At 40.4% G+C, this 22,373-nt stretch overlaps 1 protein-coding gene across 1 annotated transcript; it reads left to right on the top strand.

The window, feature by feature from the left end:
- The first annotated feature begins 848 nt into the window (after nucleotides 1–848).
- Nucleotides 849–21,659, top strand: LOC116058726 (voltage-dependent T-type calcium channel subunit alpha-1H-like). The gene is made up of 31 exons (XM_031311566.2): nucleotides 849–1,005; nucleotides 1,381–1,451; nucleotides 2,001–2,137; nucleotides 2,533–2,621; nucleotides 4,025–4,184; nucleotides 5,806–6,130; nucleotides 6,252–6,344; nucleotides 7,047–7,213; nucleotides 8,258–8,411; nucleotides 8,746–8,894; nucleotides 9,236–9,421; nucleotides 9,535–9,697; nucleotides 9,794–9,949; nucleotides 10,069–10,182; nucleotides 10,347–10,457; nucleotides 10,704–10,783; nucleotides 11,240–11,363; nucleotides 11,674–11,742; nucleotides 12,115–12,299; nucleotides 12,493–12,619; nucleotides 12,885–13,010; nucleotides 13,607–13,696; nucleotides 13,893–14,079; nucleotides 17,094–17,248; nucleotides 17,380–17,489; nucleotides 17,593–17,726; nucleotides 17,907–17,965; nucleotides 19,968–20,046; nucleotides 20,174–20,295; nucleotides 21,113–21,271; nucleotides 21,500–21,659. The coding sequence occupies exons 1-31, from the start codon at nucleotides 849–851 to the stop codon at nucleotides 21,551–21,553; spliced, it is 4,092 nt and encodes a 1,363-aa protein (XP_031167426.2). The 3' UTR covers nucleotides 21,554–21,659.
- Nucleotides 21,660–22,373: the final 714 nt, after the last annotated feature.

Raw genomic sequence — 22,373 nt, 5'->3', positions numbered from 1 at the left:
ATAAATACATATTTAAATTAAATAAATAAATGTATTTCTCACATAACCTGGTGTCTAACCATACAGATAATTGTCTTTTGTGTTGAGGCTTTTAGCCAACATTAGTTGATATGATGGTGTATGGAAATTTGTTTGTAGTGCCCACATTACTGCCAAATTGCATTTTAGAAACAAAACAGCAACATATTTTTTAGAAACAATAATGTCCCAGTTACTTGTTTTATTTGTGCATTTTTTTCTTGTCTGTCTCTCCGTCCCCTTCTCCTTTCTGATTGTCACCTGCCTGTTTTCACTCTGTTTATCCACTTCCTCTCTGCACCTCTGTTTGACCTCCCTATAGTGCAGTGGTTACCAACCTTTTTTCCTTGGCGCCCCCCCTACTTGTGTCTAAGAAAGGCTGAGCCCCCCCCCTCCGAAACCGAAGTTGAGGTAACTTTCCCTTACTTTCTTTTTTGATACAGAGGAGTTATCAGCACTTTTACGTTTCACCGCCATGTTTCGTTCATAAAATAGTGATGCCGTGGCGGCAGGAAAAACGAGGATAATAGCAGCTAGCAGCTAGCAGCTGACCTGATGAGAGCAGGGTCCCAGGTTAAGAGGTCCCGGAGGTTTGGCCTACTAAGTAGCCTGCCTACAAGTTTAAGCGAGAACAAAAATATATAGTTTTTATACAGACTTTTGTATACATTATATGTTTATCATAATTTGTTTAACGTGCAAATATTTTTTTTTTTACCTCAACCTCAAACCAGATAAAGACTTGCGCCCCCCCTGTGATCTTTGCCGCCCCCCTTAGGGGTCCCTGGACCCCAGGAACCAATGCTATAGTGTATCTGTGCTTGAACATCATGACTGACTTTGAGGGACAGAAGGAGGAGCAGCGGCGGGAGGTGGCAGTCACTGTACCAGAAGAAGGAGTTCCCAACCCACACCCGCAGGAGGAGCAGCTGGCCTACCCGACCCTGGCCCCTGTAGCTTTCTGCTTAAAACAGACCACAAGACCCCGTAAGTGGTGTCTGCAAGTGGCCTGTAGCCCATATCCTTTCCTACTGCTTGAAGTTTAGCCTTGTCTGACACCAAAGACCAAATATGTATTGTAATAATAATAATAATAATAATACAAACTTGAGTAGATATCATACCAATATATTTCTGAATGTATCTAGAGGACATACTCACCAGTCTAGCTGTGGCATATTACAACATTACACGATTGTATAAATTGATTTGGTCATTATTAGTTATTGTGTCCCTGTGATTATAGTACGTATCATCTATACTCTGTTGATGAATAATATGAATGAATGAGTAAATATAATTTTATCCTATGTGTTTTGACCTTAACCTCTTCCTCCACATGGTTTGAGTATTTGTCTGTAGTGATGATCCTCTTTAGTTGTGTAAGTTTGTCCTTCTACAAGCCAGGTGAAATGAAGAGCACCGTGCAAAAGGTTAGTGTGACCCTTGGTGTGGATTTTCCAAATCCTTACTCTCAATGAAAACATACTAACAACATTGGTTAATACTGATGACCTCAATTTATATTATTGCAGTGTGGCTAGATACCTGTGCTGTGAATCTTTCATTAAATACATGGTATATTTTTGTGTGGAAAATGGTTGTCTAATTTTTAAACAGATTATATTTTTAACCAAAAGACTAAAGTTCAAGTTCAATAGGTTTCACTCCAGTCCTTCAGTTCTGGCCTGGTTGAGTAAAAGACAACATTAACACTTTTCTGCTCTTGAAACAGGTCGACTGGGCCAAATGTTGGACAGAGAAAGTGGCCATATCACACCATATTTGAGATCACCTAAATTACATAACATAAAAGTCGAATGATAACCGATTGTATATAAAATACCTCTTTTATATACAATCAATTGAAAATGTCCCTCTGTATTGATGAGTAAACACAATAGTACTTTTCTATGTTAGAATTAGCATTGTTGTTTCTACTCTGTTTAACTGTATGTTTTTCTTTTATTGTGTATGGCCAGATAGTGGATGCCTTGATCTTTGTCTACTTTATTGTGGAAATGCTCATCAAGATGATGGCCCTGGGAGTCTTTGGCTATAGAGGGAGTTACTTTAGCAACAACTGGTACAAGTTGGACATCATCATCAACTGTGGACAGTTAGTATTCCACAATGCCTTTCTGTTTTTTCTTCCATCTGCTGATAAAGAACAGCAGTCACCTTAGGGAGACATCATATTTAATGTCTCAGTTTCTCCTGTGTTTAAAGACAACATACATAATAATTCACTCACAAATACAGCAAGGCTCTTAGTTTAAAACCAAAAAAAAACCCAAAACGTTTGGACAGTTTTGGTCAGACTGGCCTGACTTTTGCTTATATTTTAGAGAAGGAATTCCATAAAAAAAAGTTTTTTAACCGTCAGCATCTCATGGCTTGTTTATGAACAGTTTTCATATTTAGCATTATAATGCTGTACATTTTGATTTTTGTAAATGAAATAACACAAAATAAAACTGTTGTCCCTGTTTCTGTCTGCAACTGTCCCTTCAGGATTTTGGATTATATTTTGGAAACCTGTGGCATCCACTTGCAATTCTGTCAAGTGCTCTCTCCGTTGCGACTCATCAGCAGAGTACCAAGTAAGTCGACATTTCAACATTTTGCATTGGTCCTCAAAACGTATTTTTCAGTGTTTCCAAACGTACTACCTACAGTAAGTGCAATATGTAGTCATTTTAATATTGATAATTATATGAGTGAAAGCTTTCAAGCTTTCACTGTGAATCTTTCAACAGATGAGCACATGGTAGTCCTCCATCCAGATATTCGTCATTCTGTGTTAGTCATTCCGATCAAATTCACCTCAGTCAGAATGTAATTTAGCTGCTCAACCAGCTTTGTGCGTTCCTCTGTTGCCAGCTCACGGCACCGTTTTGACACAGTGGTGGGTGGGGTCAGGCAGGACGTCTTTCGCTGCCACTGAACCATATGTAGCACCGACGTTAAAGGGGTGATAGAATGATTATATAGGGTATTTCACACTGTTCCTTAAGGTCTCCTAATAGGGTATGTAAAATTGGTTGGGCTGAAAATTGCCCGAATGCTATTTTATTATATTAGGCCCTTAACTACCATGTGAATATGGCTCTATTTGGAACAAGAGCTTTTCTTACAAATATGGTATGCTCATGAATATTTAGATGAGCTGCACGCTGATTGGTTTGAGCGAACCCCATAGAAACACATTGGAGACGAGACAGCAGGTAGCCCGCTGAGCTCCTGCTGAACTGCGACACACAGTCGGACAAAATTTGCAATTAGCCATCAATTTTCGTAAAACGGCCCATATTTGACCACTACATAGTTGATTTCTCGCATAAAAAAGTCTCAGAAGTGAATTTATTAATTAATAATTAATTAAATAGCAGACCTCTGGAGATCTGCGTGACCTAGCTAGATTCAGAAGACTAAGCTAACCTCAGGTCAGTGGTGTAGCCTATGCAAATGTTGGGGCGTGACAAAGACGAGTTGAGATACTTACGTCAACTTTTAGCTGCTTTGTTCAGATTCGCCCGTTTTCAGCGGCAGTTTCAAAATGTGAGATTTGCAGAGTATAGGGGTAACAATGGGATTATGTCCTATTTAACCACGAACTGTTGTTATTGAACTATGACAAGGCAAAATCGGTTTTGCATTCTATCTAGCCACATAAGATGTGAGTTCAAGTCCCAGAGGATAAAAGTATTATTAATCTGTACGTTATGCTGGCCAGTATAACCAGTATGTGTATGTAAGTGTACCTGTATGATCCAAGTTTATCATGTCAACAGAGTTTGAAACATGGTCAACTATCTGTCATGTATGTTTACTTTAAACAAGTGAACAAGTCGTGTGTGTGTGTGTGTGTGTGTGTGTGTGTGTGTGTGTGTGTGTGTGTGTGTGTGTGTGTGTGTGTGTTTGTTTGTTTGTTTGTTTGTTTGTTTGTTACGAAGTTTCAGTCAAAATAACTTCTGACGGCATCTTTTTGTGTACATCTGTGTAGGTATGCTGGATGTGGTGACAGTACTCTTAGGCATTGTGCCCATGCTGGCATATGTTCTGGTCGTCTACATCTTCATCATACAAATCTTTGCCGTTGTGGGAGTCCAGCTGTGGGCGGGGCAGCTGCGCAACCGCTGCTTCCTGGGAGAGGACATTCCCACGTAAGGAAAATGCTTGTTCTGCTTTTGCAGTATTTGCATTTTATCTCTTCTCTCTGAGCTACACTAACAATAACCAATTGTCAAATAATCTGCCAATTATTTTCTTGATTTATTGATTATAGTTTGGTCTATCAATTGTCAAGAAATTGTATAAAAAAAAAAAAAAAAAAATGCCCATGCTAATATCCCAGGACCAGAGGTGAATTTTTCAAAGAGCTTGTTTTTGCTGACCAACAGACAATATATATAGTAAATGTAGAAATAGAGTTAAAGCAATATCATGATATTGATAATAATGTGTTTCCTTTTTTAATGTATTAAAAGGCTTAGCAAGGCACTAACTAACATCAAATAATAATTATTGTCTGATATCTCACTGATATCAGGTTTTGGTATGTCTTCAAATTTCTCAATTATTTACTCTGTTGTATATGTATCATATATATGTATATGCATGCATTTTTATCAATTTACAAAATGCAAAGTGAGCGACCATTAAAAACATCTAAATCACATCAATATTTTGTGTTACTACCCTTAGCCTTCAAACCAGCATCAATTCTTATAGGTACACTTGCAAAAAGTCAGGGAACGTTGAGGATCGTAGACACAGTGGTCGGCCAAGGAAACGTTAGTGCAGCAGATGAAAAACACATCAAGCTTATTTCCCTTTGAAATCGGAAGATGTCCAGCAGTGCCATCAGCTCAGAACTGGCAGAAACCAAAAGCCATACCTCCGACATTGAAACAAGTGCTCAAAACAACTCAACTATGCACAAAAACATAGGAACTGGGGTGCAGAAAAATGGCTTCAGGTGCTCTGGACTGATGAGTCAAAATATTTGGCTGTAGCATAAGACAGGTTGTTCGCCGAAGGGCTGGAGAGCGGTACAATAATGAGTGTCTGCAGGCAACAGTGAAGCATGGTGGAGGTTCCTTGCAAGTTTGGGGCTGCATTTCTGCAAATGGAGTTGGAGATTTGGTCAGGATTAATGGTGTCCTCAATGCCGAGAAATACAGGCAGATACTTATCCATCATGCAATACCATCAGGGAGGCGTATGATTGGCCCCAAATGTATTCTGCAGCAGGACAACCACCCCAAACATCCAGCCAAGGTCATTGAGAACTATCTTCAGCGTAAAGAAGAACAAGAAGTCCTGGAAGTGATGGCATGGCCCCCACAGAGCCCTGATCTCAGCATCATCGAGTCTGTCTGGGATAACATGAAGAGACAGAAGGATTTGAGGAAGCCTACATCCATAGAAGATCTGTGGTTAGTTCTCCAAGATGTTTGGAATAACCTACCAGCCGAGTTCCTTCAAAAACTGTGTGCAAGTGTACCTAGAAGAATTGATGCTGTCTTGAAGGCAAAGGGTGGTCACACCAAATATAGATTTGATTTAGATTTATCTTCTGTCAGTTTACAGCATTTTTTCATACCTGCCTAAAACTTTTGCACAGTACTTTGTGTATCAAATATAACATGACCCACTGTATGTACATTTTCTTTTTTTCAACACATAGCACAAAAAAACTCATGTGAAATCTAGTAGCTATGTCATGATGTCGAGTGTATTAATTTCTAGCGTGTAAAAACTGTTGTTCTTTTTTCTATCCAGAAAGTACAACGTGTCCTTAAATCCATATTACATGAACAAGTATGGTGAACAACTCCCATTTATCTGTTCGCCTGATGGCAAGAGCGGGATGCAACGCTGCCATGATGTGCCACCTTACAGCATAAATGGGGAAAACTGCTCATTGGCTGCTCACGACTATCCTTCAGCTGTAGATGGGCTTGTCTCTACGGTGGCCGGGGCCAGTGCTAACGCCTGTGTCAACTGGAACATGTACTACAATGTCTGTCGGCCCGGGGACCACAACCCTTACATGGGAACAATTAGCTTTGACAACATTGGCTACGCCTGGATAACCATATTCCAGGTAACAAGGGCTTTTACTGTACATGTTCAGAAACATTTTAACTAAACTTTTAACTAGGAGCTTATTAAAATGTTGCCACATAATAATAATTAATTTTTTGTCACTCTCTGTCTACCTCCAGGTTGTCACACTGGAAGGATGGGTGGAGATCATGTTTTATATTATAGATGCTCATTCTTGGTGGAGTGTTTTATTTTTTGTACTCGTCACTGTTGTGAGTAGCCACTTGTCTTTGTTTTAGTTAACAACCATAGTATTTGACCGTGTTCCTATGTCTCAAAAAACAACTTCAAAATTATGTTTTGGTATTCTTCCATACTGGTAAATCTGGGCTACATAATGATCTGTAACTCTGGTTTAATAATTTCAGTAGCAACTATAAAAATCCAACAGAGGCAGGAAAATACATTGAAACTACATTTTAATTTGGTCCTCAGTATCGCTCACAATGCTACACGCACTAATGTGGGTCTTTTTTTAAATAGACCCACGCCGAACCCCTGTAGCATTCAATGAACCTACAATCAATGAAACACAAATTTTCACTGTAAGCCTGACTCGCTGCAGTTCTTAAAATAAACTGGAGAAAAAGCCATCTGTTAACTACAGATTTTAGTTAGATCCTCACATGTTTATGTAACACATTGTTTTACATGCTCTGATGTAGAAAAATAAATAAAAGACAGACATAACCACCCTTAACTTGTCAACTTGAGTTGGGCCACTTGTAATGCTGTCATTTAGACAGAATTGTTTAAAAGCTTGTTGTGCTGCTCCTGAAACAGACTTATTGTTAACACTTAAATTAAGTAGCTAAATTAAATTGAGGGCAGTAATGGTTAAATCGATGGTACAATTATCTCAAAGCAGTTTTCGAACCCTTGCTCTAAATAGCAACTTGTTACTTCCCCACCAGATGGGCTCCTTTATCATAACGAACGTGTGTGCCGGCGTCATCGCCACCCAGTTCTCGGACAACATGAAACAAGAAACAGCAGAGCAGAGTGTCAGTGCTGTGGCTATCGCACGGCTCTGTGGCAAGTTAACTGGATGGCTGCAGGGGATCTCCCGTAAATACAACAGGTCAGTCACTGTATAAGATCTATATACAACCTGGAAGTTTTTTTAAAGTAGCACTTACAACACTTTGTTGTGTTTGTGGTCAGATTTGTAGTTTGCAGTAATATCTGTGTGTATAACGGTAGAAGATTATGTCAGATGCATTATTCCCTCATGCTCAGGATGAAAGTAGATATAAATGCTTTCTTATGTTGCAGTACATGTAGTACTCGTTCAGGCAAAAGTTGGGAGCCTCTAGGTCAGGGGTGGCCAACCAGTTAGGTATAAAGAGCCACAAAAAAAACGCACCATAGCAAAACACACAGTTTTTTTTCTCACTTAGATTGACTCAGTGGGAAACCTGACAGTCTTTGTTATCCACAATCCTTTTCAGGTCTTGCTTGAACTCGGTTGTGGCCACTCGAAGCAACTCTTTCACTCATTTGTCACTAAAGGGGCTTTCAAACAATCGGATTCAGCAGTGAAAGGGTTAATGAGGAAGGTGATCTGTGGCCGCTGTTTTTCCTCAGGTTGCAGAATCTGTCCTCAAAACTCTGCTGCATTATTTTCCATTTTAAAATAATTGGCAAATGTATTGGCAGTATTGGCAGATGCATTCAAATGTGTTTTTTTGTTTACTTATCTGAAATACTGTATGTTTCAAAAAAGTTAAAAACAATCAACCAATGACACAGCCCCCAGCCACACAGTAAGAGCCTCACAGGAGCAGGCAAAGAGCCGCATACGGCTCAAGAGCCACAGGTTCGCCACCCCTGCTCTAGGTAGAAAAATTGAATTTCACCTATGCCCCAAGTTTGAAGTTAAACGTTCTCTGATTAAATCTTCTTTGATATTATGGGGTTCCATGCTCTGAGCATGGAACAATTGAGTTTGCATTAGTTAATTTGTGTTTCTCACAATGGGACACCAAAAATGTTGAGAGCCCATTCCTAAAAGATGCCGATTCAAAAGCAAACACACGTCACACGCATGGACATTACCAGAGCAAAACATGTCTTAATTTAACCTGACAATTGACAATTGTTATTCATGTCCTTTTACTGATAGACTTAGTAACAAGGTGCACCCTCATGGCGGCAGCAGCAGGATTGAACAGAACCGCCATCTTAAGAGGACTGTCAACAGTAAACTCTTCGACCGATTGATCATGTTTGCTGTTGTCGTCAATATTGTCACCATAGCCATAGAGCATAATGACCAGGTGAGGAGCAAAGTGTTTCTGTCTGCTTACTATTTGTCTATGTCTCTGAATTTAATTTCAGGTGTGTGAGGTGAATGATAGACTGAGCAGTTGAAAGGTTCAAAGCTTAACAGCAGTGGTTTGATGATAGTATTTTGTTATGCTGGGGATTAACAAAGATGCTTTTTAAATTCTGCCCTAATCTTCCAACATGAAGAACCCCAAAGGGAATACTAGAATAGTAACTACTTTACTTTTCTTTCCTTCCTTCCTTTGCATTTCCACTTTTTTTTGCTTCTTCTCTCCATCTATACCCCTTCCTCGCTTTATTTCTTTCCATCCTCTCTTCCTACAGCCTAAGAAGATGACAGATGTGTTACAGATATGTAACATTGTCTTCACCATTATATTTGTTGTGGAGTTGGTCTTAAAGCTGCTGGCTCTCACGTGGACATACTTTAGGGACTGGAACAACATCTTTGACTTTGTCATTGTTATCATCAGGTAATGTGATCCCATGCAGTCTGACTTTATTGCTTTGTCCTGTAATACATGCCATTATTAAAATCCACATTATATCCCAATTTCCTTGTTTGGGGTTTGACTCTCATTGGAACCATGACACACAAAAACTGTTCAGGTATCATGCAAAATTCATTGTTTCTATTATACTTAACACGTAATACTTAACACTTAATACTGAGTCAGTGGACAACACTGACTCAGTATTGTGATACTAGTAACTTGTGTTAGTTTCAGACTAGATTAAGTAATATAGTGAACGCAATATAACCTATAACCTCAACATACACTATATTAAAGACATGGTTGTTTGTGGTTTTCAGTTTGTGGGAGATAATATCTGAAGCAGACGGCCGGGTGTCAGTTCTGCGTGCATTTCGTCTGCTGCGGTTTGTGAAGCTGCTTCACTTCCTCCCTTACCTGAAGAGACAACTGCTCATGCTGAAGTGGACCATGAAAGAGTCATTCACACTCTGCATGCTACTGCTGTGTTTCACCTTTATTTTCAGGCATGTACACACACAAATCCTTCCTCCCCATGTGTCTGTCTGTAGACATCTAATGTCACAGCTAATTCCAAATGATGCTGTTCTATTACTATTATGATGATGATCACCCACAGGATGCATCTCAATGATTGTGCATGCATGTTCTTGGTACTCTGCAGTGTAATGGGTATGCACCTGTTTGGTGGTAAATCTTACTATGAGACGCAGCACGGAGAAGTCATCGTTGAGCGAAAAAACTTTGACACCCTGCTCTGGGCCATGGTCACTGTGTTCCAGGTTAGTTTTTGACTTTATTATTCCATTCCATCATCATACAATTTGTGCCTCAATCTCTGTCTGTACTACTCTCTTTTAATAAATCTCTCAATCTAGATTCTGACTCAGGAGGACTGGAATCGGGTGATGTACAACGCCATGGCAACTACCTCCAAATGGGCCTGTATCTACTTTGTTGTGGTCATTATATTGGGAAAACATGTTCTTCTCAATATACTTGTGGGCATAGTGGTTCAGAGTTTCCAGGCTAGGGTAAGAACGTCTATATTAGTTTTCTCCAAGAGCTAGCTGTTTTACACCAAACGTGGCTTTTAAGTACGGCACACTCAAACACTTACACCTATGCCAAACTCTATTTCCTGTTGTTGCAGCATTTCTCAGGTATGGATCAAGACTCTTCTCGCCCTTCCTGTGAGTCTACCAGTTCCACTCCGGAAATCTTGACTCCTGAAAACCCAGCACAGACAGATAACAATGACAGAAACGTAAGTTCCTAAGAATGCAAACTGTGGTTTTAGAATATATTGAGAGGTCTCTGAGATAGTACTTGGTGGTGAGTGACTTGTTTACTAATAGTTACAGTTTGGACACTTGAGGTGCTGTACTTGCTCAAACATACCCACCTTTGCTGTATTTCATGTTGACACAGGGCCCCTCAGGACCCAAGCGAGGCCTCTCTCTCTGTGCTTGTTGGCCCAGCAATGTGATTAACGCAGCCCCAGGAGAAGACTCTGCACCTAAAGATACCAATGGGGACAATGTAAGTTCCTAATAGTGATAGTTTAAGAAGTCTGGTTTGGGACGTGAGAGATTTTACAAGGTTTTATACACAAAAATGCAGCAGAAAGTGACATGATCAAAGCCACTTTGGTCTCTTTGCCTATATTCTGAGCAGTATTTTGCTGGTATACCACCCCTCTGTAATGTTGCTGGTGGTTCTTTTAAGTATTTTCTTCATGCTTTGGATAAAGAGAGGCGGCTGATGTGTAACTCTTCACCCATGCAGAGATGTTTGATCCAGAAAATGGTCAGCTGGTGCAAAGAACATGAAGAGTGGTCGTTCTATGTGTTTTCTCCACAGAACAGGTAAGCCCCCCCCCCACACACACACACACACACACACACACACACAAATTGCATTCTATGTGTTATGAAAAAGAATTACATTTACATGTAACTTGCAGAAACCATGTAACATGACATCTGATTGGATACATTTATATCTATACCAACGACTTCAAGATGAGTAATCAAAATATTTTACTTTTTTACAGGAAGGGAAAGAGAGAGATTTTGATATAAAGCACTCAAAAATGTTTCTTTGATACATACTTTGCATACAGTATGCCAAAAGATGACTGAAGGATTATTTCAGGGACATTTCACTGTCTCTTTTATTCCCTTGGTTTTCCTCTGATGTTTAACTGACTGTAGCTATTTTAAGTGTGTGTGTGTGTGTGTGTGTGTGTGTGTGTGTGTGTGTGTGTGTGTGTGTGTGTGTGTGTGTGTGTGTGTGTGTGTGTGTGTGGTGTTTGTGTTCAGGTTCCGCATCTGTTGTCAACGCCTGATCTCTCACAAGATGTTCGACTATATGGTTCTGGTCCTCATTCTCCTCAGCTGCGTCACCATCGCTGTGGAGAGGCCTGAAATAAACCTTAATAGCACGGTGAGACACCTACAATTACTGTTCCTCTGGAGAGGGATATACAGTAAACCCTTAACAAACAACCCTATCCTATCGGACACACACAAGCATTGTACGATAAATATTGACAGATGCACACACACACAGTTTGACCATACTACATGTAATCTGTGATGAGAGATGGCAAATGCAGTCACTGCAGACTTAGAAACACAAACTTACACAGTCAAGTTGGATGTTTTGCATTTCATGAAACAAATAATATGTATTGAGTTTGATTATTTGTGATACAAACAGGCACGTTAAAAAGGAATCTCACTCTTCCCTTTAGGAGCGTTGGATCCTGAATACGGCCGGTTACGTATTCTCTGTTGTCTTCTTTGTAGAGATGCTCTTTAAGGTAAACATCAGATTTTTGTAACCGTAGAGGTCTACTGTGAAATGGCGTTTATTATTAACTACAATGTTTTCTTTGTTCTAATGAATACAGTTACTTCATGGCTTCTGAGCTGTTGAATGAACTTTCCAACCCCTGCTGGGTTGAGATCAGATACGAAAAATAAAGACAGATGTATAAGAGAAGAGCTCACATTTATTTAACCGACACCCTGCCTTTGACAATTCTTATTATTATTTAGTTTAGTTATAATTTTGGACCAATCATTTTGTATCTTAAAATCTATTTTGTACGTCGGATTTTCAGGAGAATTTTAAAGAATCTGTAATACTGTATATTAAGTAATATGTTGGAATTGATGTGTTGTTACACCAGGTTATAGCTCTTGGTGTGCTGTTTGGGAAGGAGAGCTACTGCCGGTCTGCCTGGAATGCTGTGGATGGTTTTTTGGTGATTCTGTCTTTAGTCGACATCTTAGTCTCTCTGGCCAGTACAAGTGAAAAACATTTGCTGGGCGCGCTCAAAGTTTTGCGCCTGCTACGCGCAATGCGCCCGCTGAGGTACATCATTAATTTGTGTGTGTGTACAGTACCGATGATTGTTTTCTGTTTGTGTGGGTTGATACCAGTGCTTATGTACATATACTGTTTTTGTGTCAGCATCCCATCTTATTTCATATTTGGGTCAGTTTGTTTTGTACGTACATTTGCTGGTTGTAACAAACATCTGTTTGTTTATGTTTGTGTGTTCCAGGCTGATCAAGCGAGCCCCAAAACTGAAGCTGGCTGTGGAAGCCCTTCTCGCCTCGGTTAAACCCATCGGGAACATCGTTCTTATTTGCTGCATCTTCCTCTTTTTCTATGCCATTCTTGGGGTGCAGGTACTGTGGGGATGCACACTCACACACCCACGGATGCGCACACACACACACACACACACACAAACACACACACACAGCTTTCTTATACGCTGACTGACAATCAAGCTGTGGAAATTAACAACATGACCCCTGGCCAGCACTCATATTAAACACCTAGGAATTCACTCTTGTTATTCTTGGCATTGATAGTGACAGCTTTGATGCAGTTGGTAAAATAACACAACAGACACCCTGTCTCTGTCTTTTTCTTACACAAACACTGTAGTTGTTCAAAGGGAAGTTCTTCTACTGTGCGGGTCAGGACACAAGAAACATCACCAACAAGACTGAATGTCTGTCGGCCAACTATCGCTGGGAACGAAAGGTGTACAACTTTGACAACGTGCCTCAGGTATGGACTAATTGACTAATTGCCATATTTTCAATTTAAATCAGGACTGAATGTTTATGGAGACATTGTACATTTAAAACAGTTTACATACGGTGAATCTGCGTACTGTGTTATTTACTGTTCCCTCGCCCTCAATAGGTTTTTTATCCAGAAGCAGGTTTTTGCAGACGTGATCATTTTTTAATCAGAGGGGTTTAGTTTTTGGGACAACATTGGATCACTTGTTGAGACTACTAAATATGCATCTGCTACTGAAAACCACAGATTATTACAGAGAGAGAATTGTTTGCTAACATCGCACTAGCCGACGTGTTTGACTCTATGTTTGTTAGTTAGCATAATATCTCAAAAACTGCTTATCAGATTGCAGTAAAATTTGGCTTCATTTTCCCAGGTTCCTTGGTTCTCGCCTTCTTGGTACACACCGCTTACAAATGTCATTTAATCGTCACCCAATATGGTTCATTTACCATATTAACCATTTTTGACTAACTGTAATGAATGTGTATTCTGTAACTAAACTTAAGAGCTAATTATATTAGGACCTGGAAAATCACTTTGTGTTGACTTAACAGTTATTTCTGTTTCCCATTCAGGCTCTGCAGTCCTTGTTTGTAATGTACTCTAAGGATGGCTGGGTGAACATTATGTATGATGGGCTGGATGCTGTGGGAGTAGATGAACAGGTATTTTTGCTGGCAATGTGCCTGATTTATACTGTTTTACACTGTTATGTACATTGGAAGGGAAGCGAGAGATATTAAACGCAGGGGTTGTTTTGCCCTCTTAAGATGGCAGTGTAATACATTTGTTCTTTATTTTTCATTTCTTATACACAAGAAAATAAAATCTGATCTCTCTTTTCTTCTCTTCTCCTCTCAGCCTGTAACAAACTACAACAAATGGATGCTTGTTTATTTCATCACCTTCATGATTATGAGCTTCTTTCTCCGCGACATGTTTATTGGTGTGATGGTGGAGACCTTCCACCAGTGTCAGCAGGATCAAAAAAAAGCAGCTTTACAAGCGTTACCACAAGAGGCCAAAGTATCACAGGACCAGCGCAAGGGTAAGGAGAATTAAGTAGGTTGTTAGTGATCTATTTTTCCAAGCATCACATTTCAGAGTCTACTGTAAAAAATGAAACTGAAAGCCTGGTTAGGTCACGCAAACAGTGGCTGATCACGAAGGTTTGATGCATGTATTGGAACAGGTCGTGTACAGTCATCAGAGCTGTATTGTTAAAAACAGCTGAGAGCTGCAGCTGGAAATAATGTTGATGAGAGCGATGAGAATGAATCAAAACAAAGTTAATTAGCTGAAAGATGTTAAAATGCTGCTTAGACTTTAGGGGAACTGCAGTATCGTGTGATAATTATCTGTGGGTGCATCACAACAAGCGACTCCTTTCACATACACACATTTGATCATTTTTTTGGGCATTTTTAGGCTTCTATTTTCACAGGACAGATGAAGACATGAAAGGGGAGAGAGAGGGGGAATGACATGCAGCAAAGGGCCGCGGGTCGGAGCCGAAACCCGCAACCCGCAACCGCTGCGTCAAGGAGTAAACCTCTATCAGGGGTGTGATTCTTCGGAAATCTGGCTTTTCCGACCTGAAAATGAAGCTCTCGTAAATCATGCAAATCCGCAAATTTTTCGGGTCGGGGGTATTGGTAAACATAATGACCAGTTACTGCTGGCAACGTTTTTTGTGCCTCTGACTCATGTCTTTATATCACTCCACAAGTGGTCCATTAATTTGTCACGATGTAACTTCATTCAAAGCAGAGCTCCACCAAAGAGCCTGCAATCGTTGCGGAAGGTTATTTGAATACGAATGTTGGACGTGTGGGGGAAAACTATCTTCTTACATACCTGCAAACTAGCTTTTCGGCGAAAATCGCCGTTTTGAATGGGAAAATGTCATCCACGTGAATCGTGTAGATCCGAAGAGGTTTTTTTTTTTTTTTTTTGGGGGTGGGGGGGTGCGATCCGAGACCTCCGTGCCTTAACGACCGTTATCTATCGGACCGTGGATTTCGGTGCCTCTTAAATGCCTGCGCTTCTCTCTGATGCTTCGCAAATGGACGTTAGAGGCAACTGAAACATCGCTGCACGGGACGCTAGTTAACACTACACTCGACAGCAGGTAACGTTAGCCTACCGTTAGCTAGCAGCTGGAGTAAGCACGGTTACAATGCTGACAGCTAAACGGTGTAAAAGTTTGTCTATATGTCATTGTGTAACACCGGGAAAATGTTGTTTTCCCTTTGGGGGTGAGGGGGAGGTGTCACCTTTTTCAGCCCTTCTGAGTTTGCAGGTATGTTCTTAGCTGAAGCCGACAGCGGGACAATATTTTTATTTTATGTTGGCAATGCAAGCTGAAGCGACGTAGCAGATGACGTTGAGAAGTTGCAGTGAGGAATATTTTAGGAGCACCATTTTCAGCAATGCAGAAAGGTAGTGGCCCACACTAACTTAGTGTTGAGCCGGGAAACATGGCTAAAAGAGCTCTACAGCGAACATCGGCCGTCTGACGGCATCAGTATTAAGTTGACACAGTTTCATTAGCGGTTAAAAACGTCTCGTTATCGCGTTAAATAGTAGTCTAATTCGGTACAGTTGGTTTTAACGCCTGGTGCGAAGCGTAGGCCTATAGGAGTACACATGAAAACCCTGAACAAGCAGCGTCACTCTGCTCCGTCTTTCTGCTGTGCCCCATTCACGTAGTAGTTTTACACTATGTAGGTTAAACTCTGCAATTAATCCACGGTTCACATGTATGTATGAACGGTGTTGGTCCGTTACACTGTAGGCTATATTCAACATCACTGATTAAGTAGCCTAAGTCAATCCTACATTTTTCAACTTGGGAGCAAAACATGCTCCTTGGGGGAAAAAAGTTACCATAAAGCCCTGTTCATGCTAATTAAACAACTGGACCTTGGGGTAAAGTGTTGTTGTATCTGGCCCATGTCCCGGATGTGAAAGCCCCCTTACTGGACTACTGAATATAATAATTAGGGTTGGGAATCGTTTGGATTTTAATGATTCTGATTCCAATTGTGATTCGTCCTTTTGATTCCGATTCTTTGAGGGGTGGAGTTGAAACGGGTCACATGCTTATTTCACAAATAAGAGGAAAGTTTTATTTTGATTCAATGGTGGGTTGCAGTTTTACCGGGCTTTTTCAACGTAAAATAAAGGCACACTAGAGCGCTGCTTACTGTGCTCCATGGCTGCAACACAACAAGCACCTGGCTGCTACGGAAACCAAAACTTGCACATGTTAAATTTGAAACCCATGATCAGATTTGAAACCAAATCCTCCAAACGATTCCAATAAAGAAACGATTCTACTGGAATCGTAATTTCTCGATGAACAATCCTATTAATAATATACCATTATATTTTGTATTTTGAATTGTTACCAGCCACCAGAATTTTGTGATTTCCTTGCAATAAATATTGACATTTTTACCATAAATTGGTGCCTAAAAAAGTATCAGAATGCAGGAATTGAAGTCTTTCACCCTCAAAATTTCCTGGGGGAGGACCCTCCCCCCCCACTGCTTTGTGTGTTCCCGCTAAGACAAATTCTGAGCAAGGAAAAACCCTGAAGTATAATCACAGACAGCCATAAAAAACACGTGCGTGCGTGCGTGTGGTGTAAAGAAGAGAGAATGGGAGAAGGAAGTTTGTGTGAGGTGGACCTGGTCACCACAGACCCAAATCTTCTCAGCTGTTGCTACTGTCATATGCTGCACTGTCTCTTCATGTGGCACATTATTTATATTATAACAAGGTAATGCAATGTGTAATCAAGTATTTTTTTGCTTTTTTGTCCTTTGCCAATCACACCTATTCTCTATATATGTGTGCCTGCTCTACCAACTGAGCTATAACCCAGCCACGATTTTGATCATATCATATTTGATCTAAATGTTTTGAGTGTTTGTTACAAATTTCTCTGCCTTTCTCGGTCTCTGTGTGTGTGTGTGTGTGTGTGTGTGTGTGTGTGTGTGTGTGTGTGTGTGTGTGTGTGTGCGTGCGTGCGTGCGTGCGCGTGCGTGCGTGTAGACGTGTCTGGGCAGGATGAATACTACCAACGTTACTCCCCTACTCGTCGGTCTATCCACACTTTTTGTACCGGTAACTGCCTGGACCTCTTCATGACTGCCATCATTTTCCTCAGTGTCTTAATGATGTCTTTCCAACATTATGATCAACCTCCGGTAAATGCACACACACACACACACACACACACACAATCACTGAGTACATCTTATAACTGATAGCAAAAACAAATTTGCATTGACTGTGTGAGGGGATAGAAATAAACCTCTGTGTGTGTGTGTGTGTTTAGTATGTAGAGAAGATTACAGACTATTCCTTCTATGTGTTCACCGTCATCCTGATCATCGAAGTCCTGCTAAAGCTTGTGGCGTTTGGCTTACTGAGGTTCATAAAAAACAGGTAACACACTAGAATAAGTGAGAATTGAATGTCCTTATTTGCTTTTGAATGTTGGTATTGCTGGTGCCTAAAGTGTTGCATGACTTTGTCTGTATGTGTTTAGATGGAATCTGCTGGACGTTGCTGTCATCTTGATTTCCATAATCAGTATTATTTTACACGAGATGGATATGTCAGACTCAATTTCCATTAATCCCAGCATCCTTAGAGTCTGTAGAGTACTCAGACTAGCACAAGGTATACACATACACACACTCGACAAAGGGAAATCTCTTTAGCTGTAAAGGTATCTTTAGGTGTCAAATGTCTAATTAAGTGTGTGTGTGTGTGTGTGTGTGTGTGTGTGTGTGTGTGTGTGTGTGTGTTGTGTATGCTCATATACAAAGTTATTCACACAACTCCTGTGTCTCACTTCAGTGCTGAAGGCCAAAATGATACGAGTTCTACTGAAAACCATTATCAAGACACTGTCACAGGTAAAACACTTTTTGTCCGATTCATTATAAATATAAAGTGACTATGAATGATTTTGTTTGCAGTATGCAGATTGTGACCATAATGTATCTGTTTATGCCCTGTTTGCAGTTACAGTGTTTTTTTATTAAATTTGCATTTAAAGGAATATTTCACAGTGCTTTACAACTAAGGGTGTGACCAAAATGAAGTCACAATCTCCAACTTCGAATTAAAAAATGGAATAGTCGATGCTGCCACGCCCCCATGTCATGTCCGGTCGGCTTGCCAAGCGGAAAATAACACACGTGTTGAAGTGCTGAGAGTCAACCTCCTCTAATTTAGCTAGAGCCAGTCAAAAGATAGCATGGAAACTACAGATGCGGGAGACCCATCGACAGAACTTGAACCCCCTCTTTCACGGTGTGAAAGTATTTTGGATTTCCAGTGAGTTAGGTTGACAACGTTTGCGTTGTCGACAAAAAAGCCACAGTTTGCAAGCTCTGCTATGTGCGTGTACCATATTCTTCCACTGGCAGCACGACTAACATGGCAGCTGTATTCTCAGTAACGTAACAATCTGCTAGAAACAGGTTTGCTTTAAACCACTAAAATAGCAGTGATAGGCAGCACAGTTTGGCTTAGTTATCAATGCCGTTAGCATCGTGGCTAACACTTTTGTTTTTGCTAGCACCGTTAGCTTTTACAACAGAGCTGCTTCAATACACTTGTTAGATAATTGTTTCATTACAGAGTTCTCTGTTGATTTGTGTTTGTCACCGTGTGCTAGTGGAAAATGAATGTAAACAGAGAGTGGCGTGTCGGAAATGCAATGCGCTGTGGCGTAGGTCCCCCTCAAGGCCAGGCTAATGTTGGTAGTCCCTCTAGTGGACAGAACATGTAACAACAACCACATGCTTATAGTGGCATTGACAATGCATAAGCCTCAGTAGTGTAGTACATATTAATAACAGGCTGCATTTGAGCATTAAATCTTCGAATATTATTCAAATAATGGCATAGCAACCTGTGCTTTAAAAAACATTGTGACCTTAGAATCGAAAATTTAAGCGAATCGAGGATTTGTAGAATCGTGACACCCCTATTTGCAACTAAACAGACACATTAAAGGGGTGATAGAATGATTGTATAGGGTATTTCACACTGTTCCTTAAGGTCTTCTAATAGGGTATGTAACATTGATTGGGCTGAAAACTGCCCAGGTTGCTATTTTATGGGCCCTTACGCAGCCCTGTGTTTTGGCCCTATTTGGAACGAGAGCTTTTCTTCCAAACATGGTATGCTCATGAATATTTTGATGAGCTGCGCGCTGATTGGTTGAGGAACCACATACAGATACATTGGAGACGAGACAGCAGGTCTCATATTTCAGACACTGAAATGTTTCGTTACTAAATTCACTTCTGAGACTTTTTTACTGATGGCCTGAACGAGTTCGCCAACAACCGAATGCCAGGACTCTCAGAGTGACTGCAAGTCTCTCATGTAAACTTACTGGGTTAAGATGAGTTCTTTTATGGTGAATGAAAGGCTTGATCCGACGAAGTAGGTCATCGAATCAAATCAAAGCATTGCACAGTTCTGCCGTTGTTTACCTTTTTCTTCTTCTTCTAGTCCTTAGAAATAGCAAAGTTGGTTGCCTTTCCTCATTAGCGCCACCTCTGTTCAGGAGAATAATGCAGAAAGACTGCAACTAGTGTTGCGACCACCACGCACGAGTATAAACAGTTACGGCGATCCCATGACGTCACATTTGCACGCGCCAGGTTGGGAACGGCCAGCGTACTGAGTGTCTTGCTCAGGGACACATTGGTTGATGTATCGCAGTGCAATCGAACTCAGGTCTCCCACAACAAAGGCATGTGTCATATCCACTGTGCCATCACCACCCCGGCATGGCATGTCTGTATTGATAGCCTGTCTCAAAAAAAGGCTTGTAGTTCCATCAAGTTGAGGTACATAAAGTTTGCTGTGTGGAGGATCTAATAGACATTTTGATTTCAGGTTGGAAATATTTGTCTACTCTTTACATTCTTCTTCTTCGTCTACGCTGTGCTGGGAGTGGAGCTCTTTGGCAGGCTAGGTCAGTCACACTACTAGCATTACATACACATACATCTAAAGGATTTTATTTGAAAATTAAACAACATGTCCATTGTGCATAAAAATCACTTCTGTATGTCTGTGTTGTTTACCTCTGTGTCAATCAGAATGCACCGACGATAACGTTTGCCTGGGTTTACATCAATACACCAACTTTAAACACTTTGGGATGGCCCTGCTCACGCTCTACCAAGTGTGCACCGGAGACAACTGGAGCGGGATTATGGCAGTATGTACACACTCATGCATGCAGATACACACCAGCTCTATACATTTATTATACCCAAACCACTGAGAAAGCACTTTTATATGAGATAATACCATGGCAACTTGCCAACAAAATGCCATATTTAATCGATTAAAATATATTATTTGTTCAGTTTAATACTGATGCATTCATTTGGAACTGCAAACACCTTCATCATGGGTGTCTGGTTACACTGTCCAGGTATTCTGAATGTGACCTTCCAGCCAATGAGAGAGGGATCACTCTAAAGTGTGATGTAATGGACGATGTGCTGGGTTGTTTAAAAGTGTGTGATATGTTCTACTAGTTGGAGTTTGTATTCAGTGCACAGCATGAGGTTTGAAGTCCAAGTCCCTATTTCTCCATTAAAGACACGTTGTGTTTATTTTATGGATCTAGGATATTCTAATAAGTTTCCGTTCATTTTCTGGGAAGTGTCCTGGAAAGAATCTTTTCTAAGTTTGGTTCTAATTATAGGAAAGATGGAGACAGTGTTCAGTTGGTACACTGATTTATTTCAGTTAAATGCTTTAGTGTAACATCGGGAGTGTTTTAGTCACAGCAGGAAATTATTAGTAAATTACAGACCCATTAAATAAAGTGTTGCAATAATGTTGTAGAAGAAAGAAGTTGTTTGTTTTGTTTATTTTGTGAATGTTTTAATAGACATATTTTAAGTTTCTTATTGTCAGATTTAACGGTTACCGGTCAAGATTTCAGAATAAGAAAGATTTTGTAATGGTGCCTCAGTCTTTGTGCCTCTTTTTTCATTTCTGAATCTTGCTCTGTGCTTCTCAAGGACACATTGAGGCAATGCCGTCCCAACAACGATGGCTGTTGGAGCTACTTGCACTGGGTCTCTCCCATCTACTTCTCCACTTTTGTGGTTATAGCCCAGTTTGTGCTGGTAAACCTGGTGGTGGCAGTGATCATGCAAGCTCTGGAGGACAGCCACGAGGTACAGTTCTTACAAATGCACAGACCAAGAAAGCACACAAACATATAGCTATCAGTTAATAACAACAGCTGTATAGCTTTGTTTTACGGGTCTGTCATGTCCCTTACATTTTCTCAACGATTTCATATGAAGTTTCCTGGAAAGAGCTATGTAATCTGGTACTAATTATAGGGAAGTATAGGCATTGTCTTTATTTTTTTCTACATACAATTAATTCCAAATTAATAGTGGAGGAAGGAGGAGGATGAAGAACTGGAGCGGGCCGTGCCGTCTTCAGGCTAGAGTGTCGGAGCCAGATCCAGCCACAGCAACTGAGAGGGATCCTCTATGGAAGCCTATTTCCGCCAGTGAAAAATAAAAAAACTGATGAAAACCTTGTCTTGATAATAAAAATATATCCTTGGTAAGTCGAAATTATGAGATAAAAAGTCGAAATTATGAGATAAAAAGTCAAAATTATGAGACAAAAAGTCAAAATTATGAGATAAAAAGTCAAAATTATGAGATACTTTGACTTAACAGTTGAAGAAACAGCTATTTGGCAGAGGTTCTCCTATTCACCCTATACACAGAAATGGATTGTGAGTACATTGAGGACTACTTTAAACGTGGCTTTACAACAGACGAGATTCTGCATTTGCTTGCTGATTCACATGGGATTTTACTAAGCAAACGCACTCTTGAAAGGATATTAGCCAAGAAGCAGCTCTGGCGTAGAAAGAATAAAACTGCTGTGGCTGAGGTAGCAACATTCATTGAACAGCAACTGGAAACATCTGGTCAGTGTCATGGTTACAGATGGATGCACCAAAAATGTTGGTTACATGGAATTGGCATGACAGAGAAACAGTACGAATACTGCTACAGTTATTGGATGGTGAAGGTGTTGATCTGAGATCAAGAAACAGACTGCGAAGGCGTGTTTACCACAGCTGTGGTCCAAACTATGTCTGGCACATTGACGGCTATGACAAGCTTAAGCCATTTGGAATTGCAATCAGTGGATGCATTGATGGGTTTTCCAGAAAGATGTTATGGCTTGAAGCTTACAAAACAAACAATGACCCAAAGATCATCGCTGGCTACTTTATGGATGCTGTGA

This window comes from Sander lucioperca, chromosome 11 (assembly GCF_008315115.2).
Source record: "Sander lucioperca isolate FBNREF2018 chromosome 11, SLUC_FBN_1.2, whole genome shotgun sequence".
Taxonomy (NCBI): domain Eukaryota; kingdom Metazoa; phylum Chordata; class Actinopteri; order Perciformes; family Percidae; genus Sander; species Sander lucioperca.
This window is presented reverse-complemented; position numbering and strand designations above follow the sequence as displayed.

Bases quoted from the DNA above. Each gene is read 5' to 3' on its own strand.
- LOC116058726 (XM_031311566.2), top strand. From the start codon at position 849: ATGACTGACTTTGAGGGACAGAAGGAGGAGCAGCGGCGGGAGGTGGCA. The intron at 4,185-5,805 runs GTAAGGAAAATG...TTTTCTATCCAG, and splicing joins CTGGGAGAGGACATTCCCAC to AAAGTACAACGTGTCCTTAA. The intron at 17,490-17,592 runs GTAACACACTAG...GTATGTGTTTAG, and splicing joins CTGAGGTTCATAAAAAACAG to ATGGAATCTGCTGGACGTTG.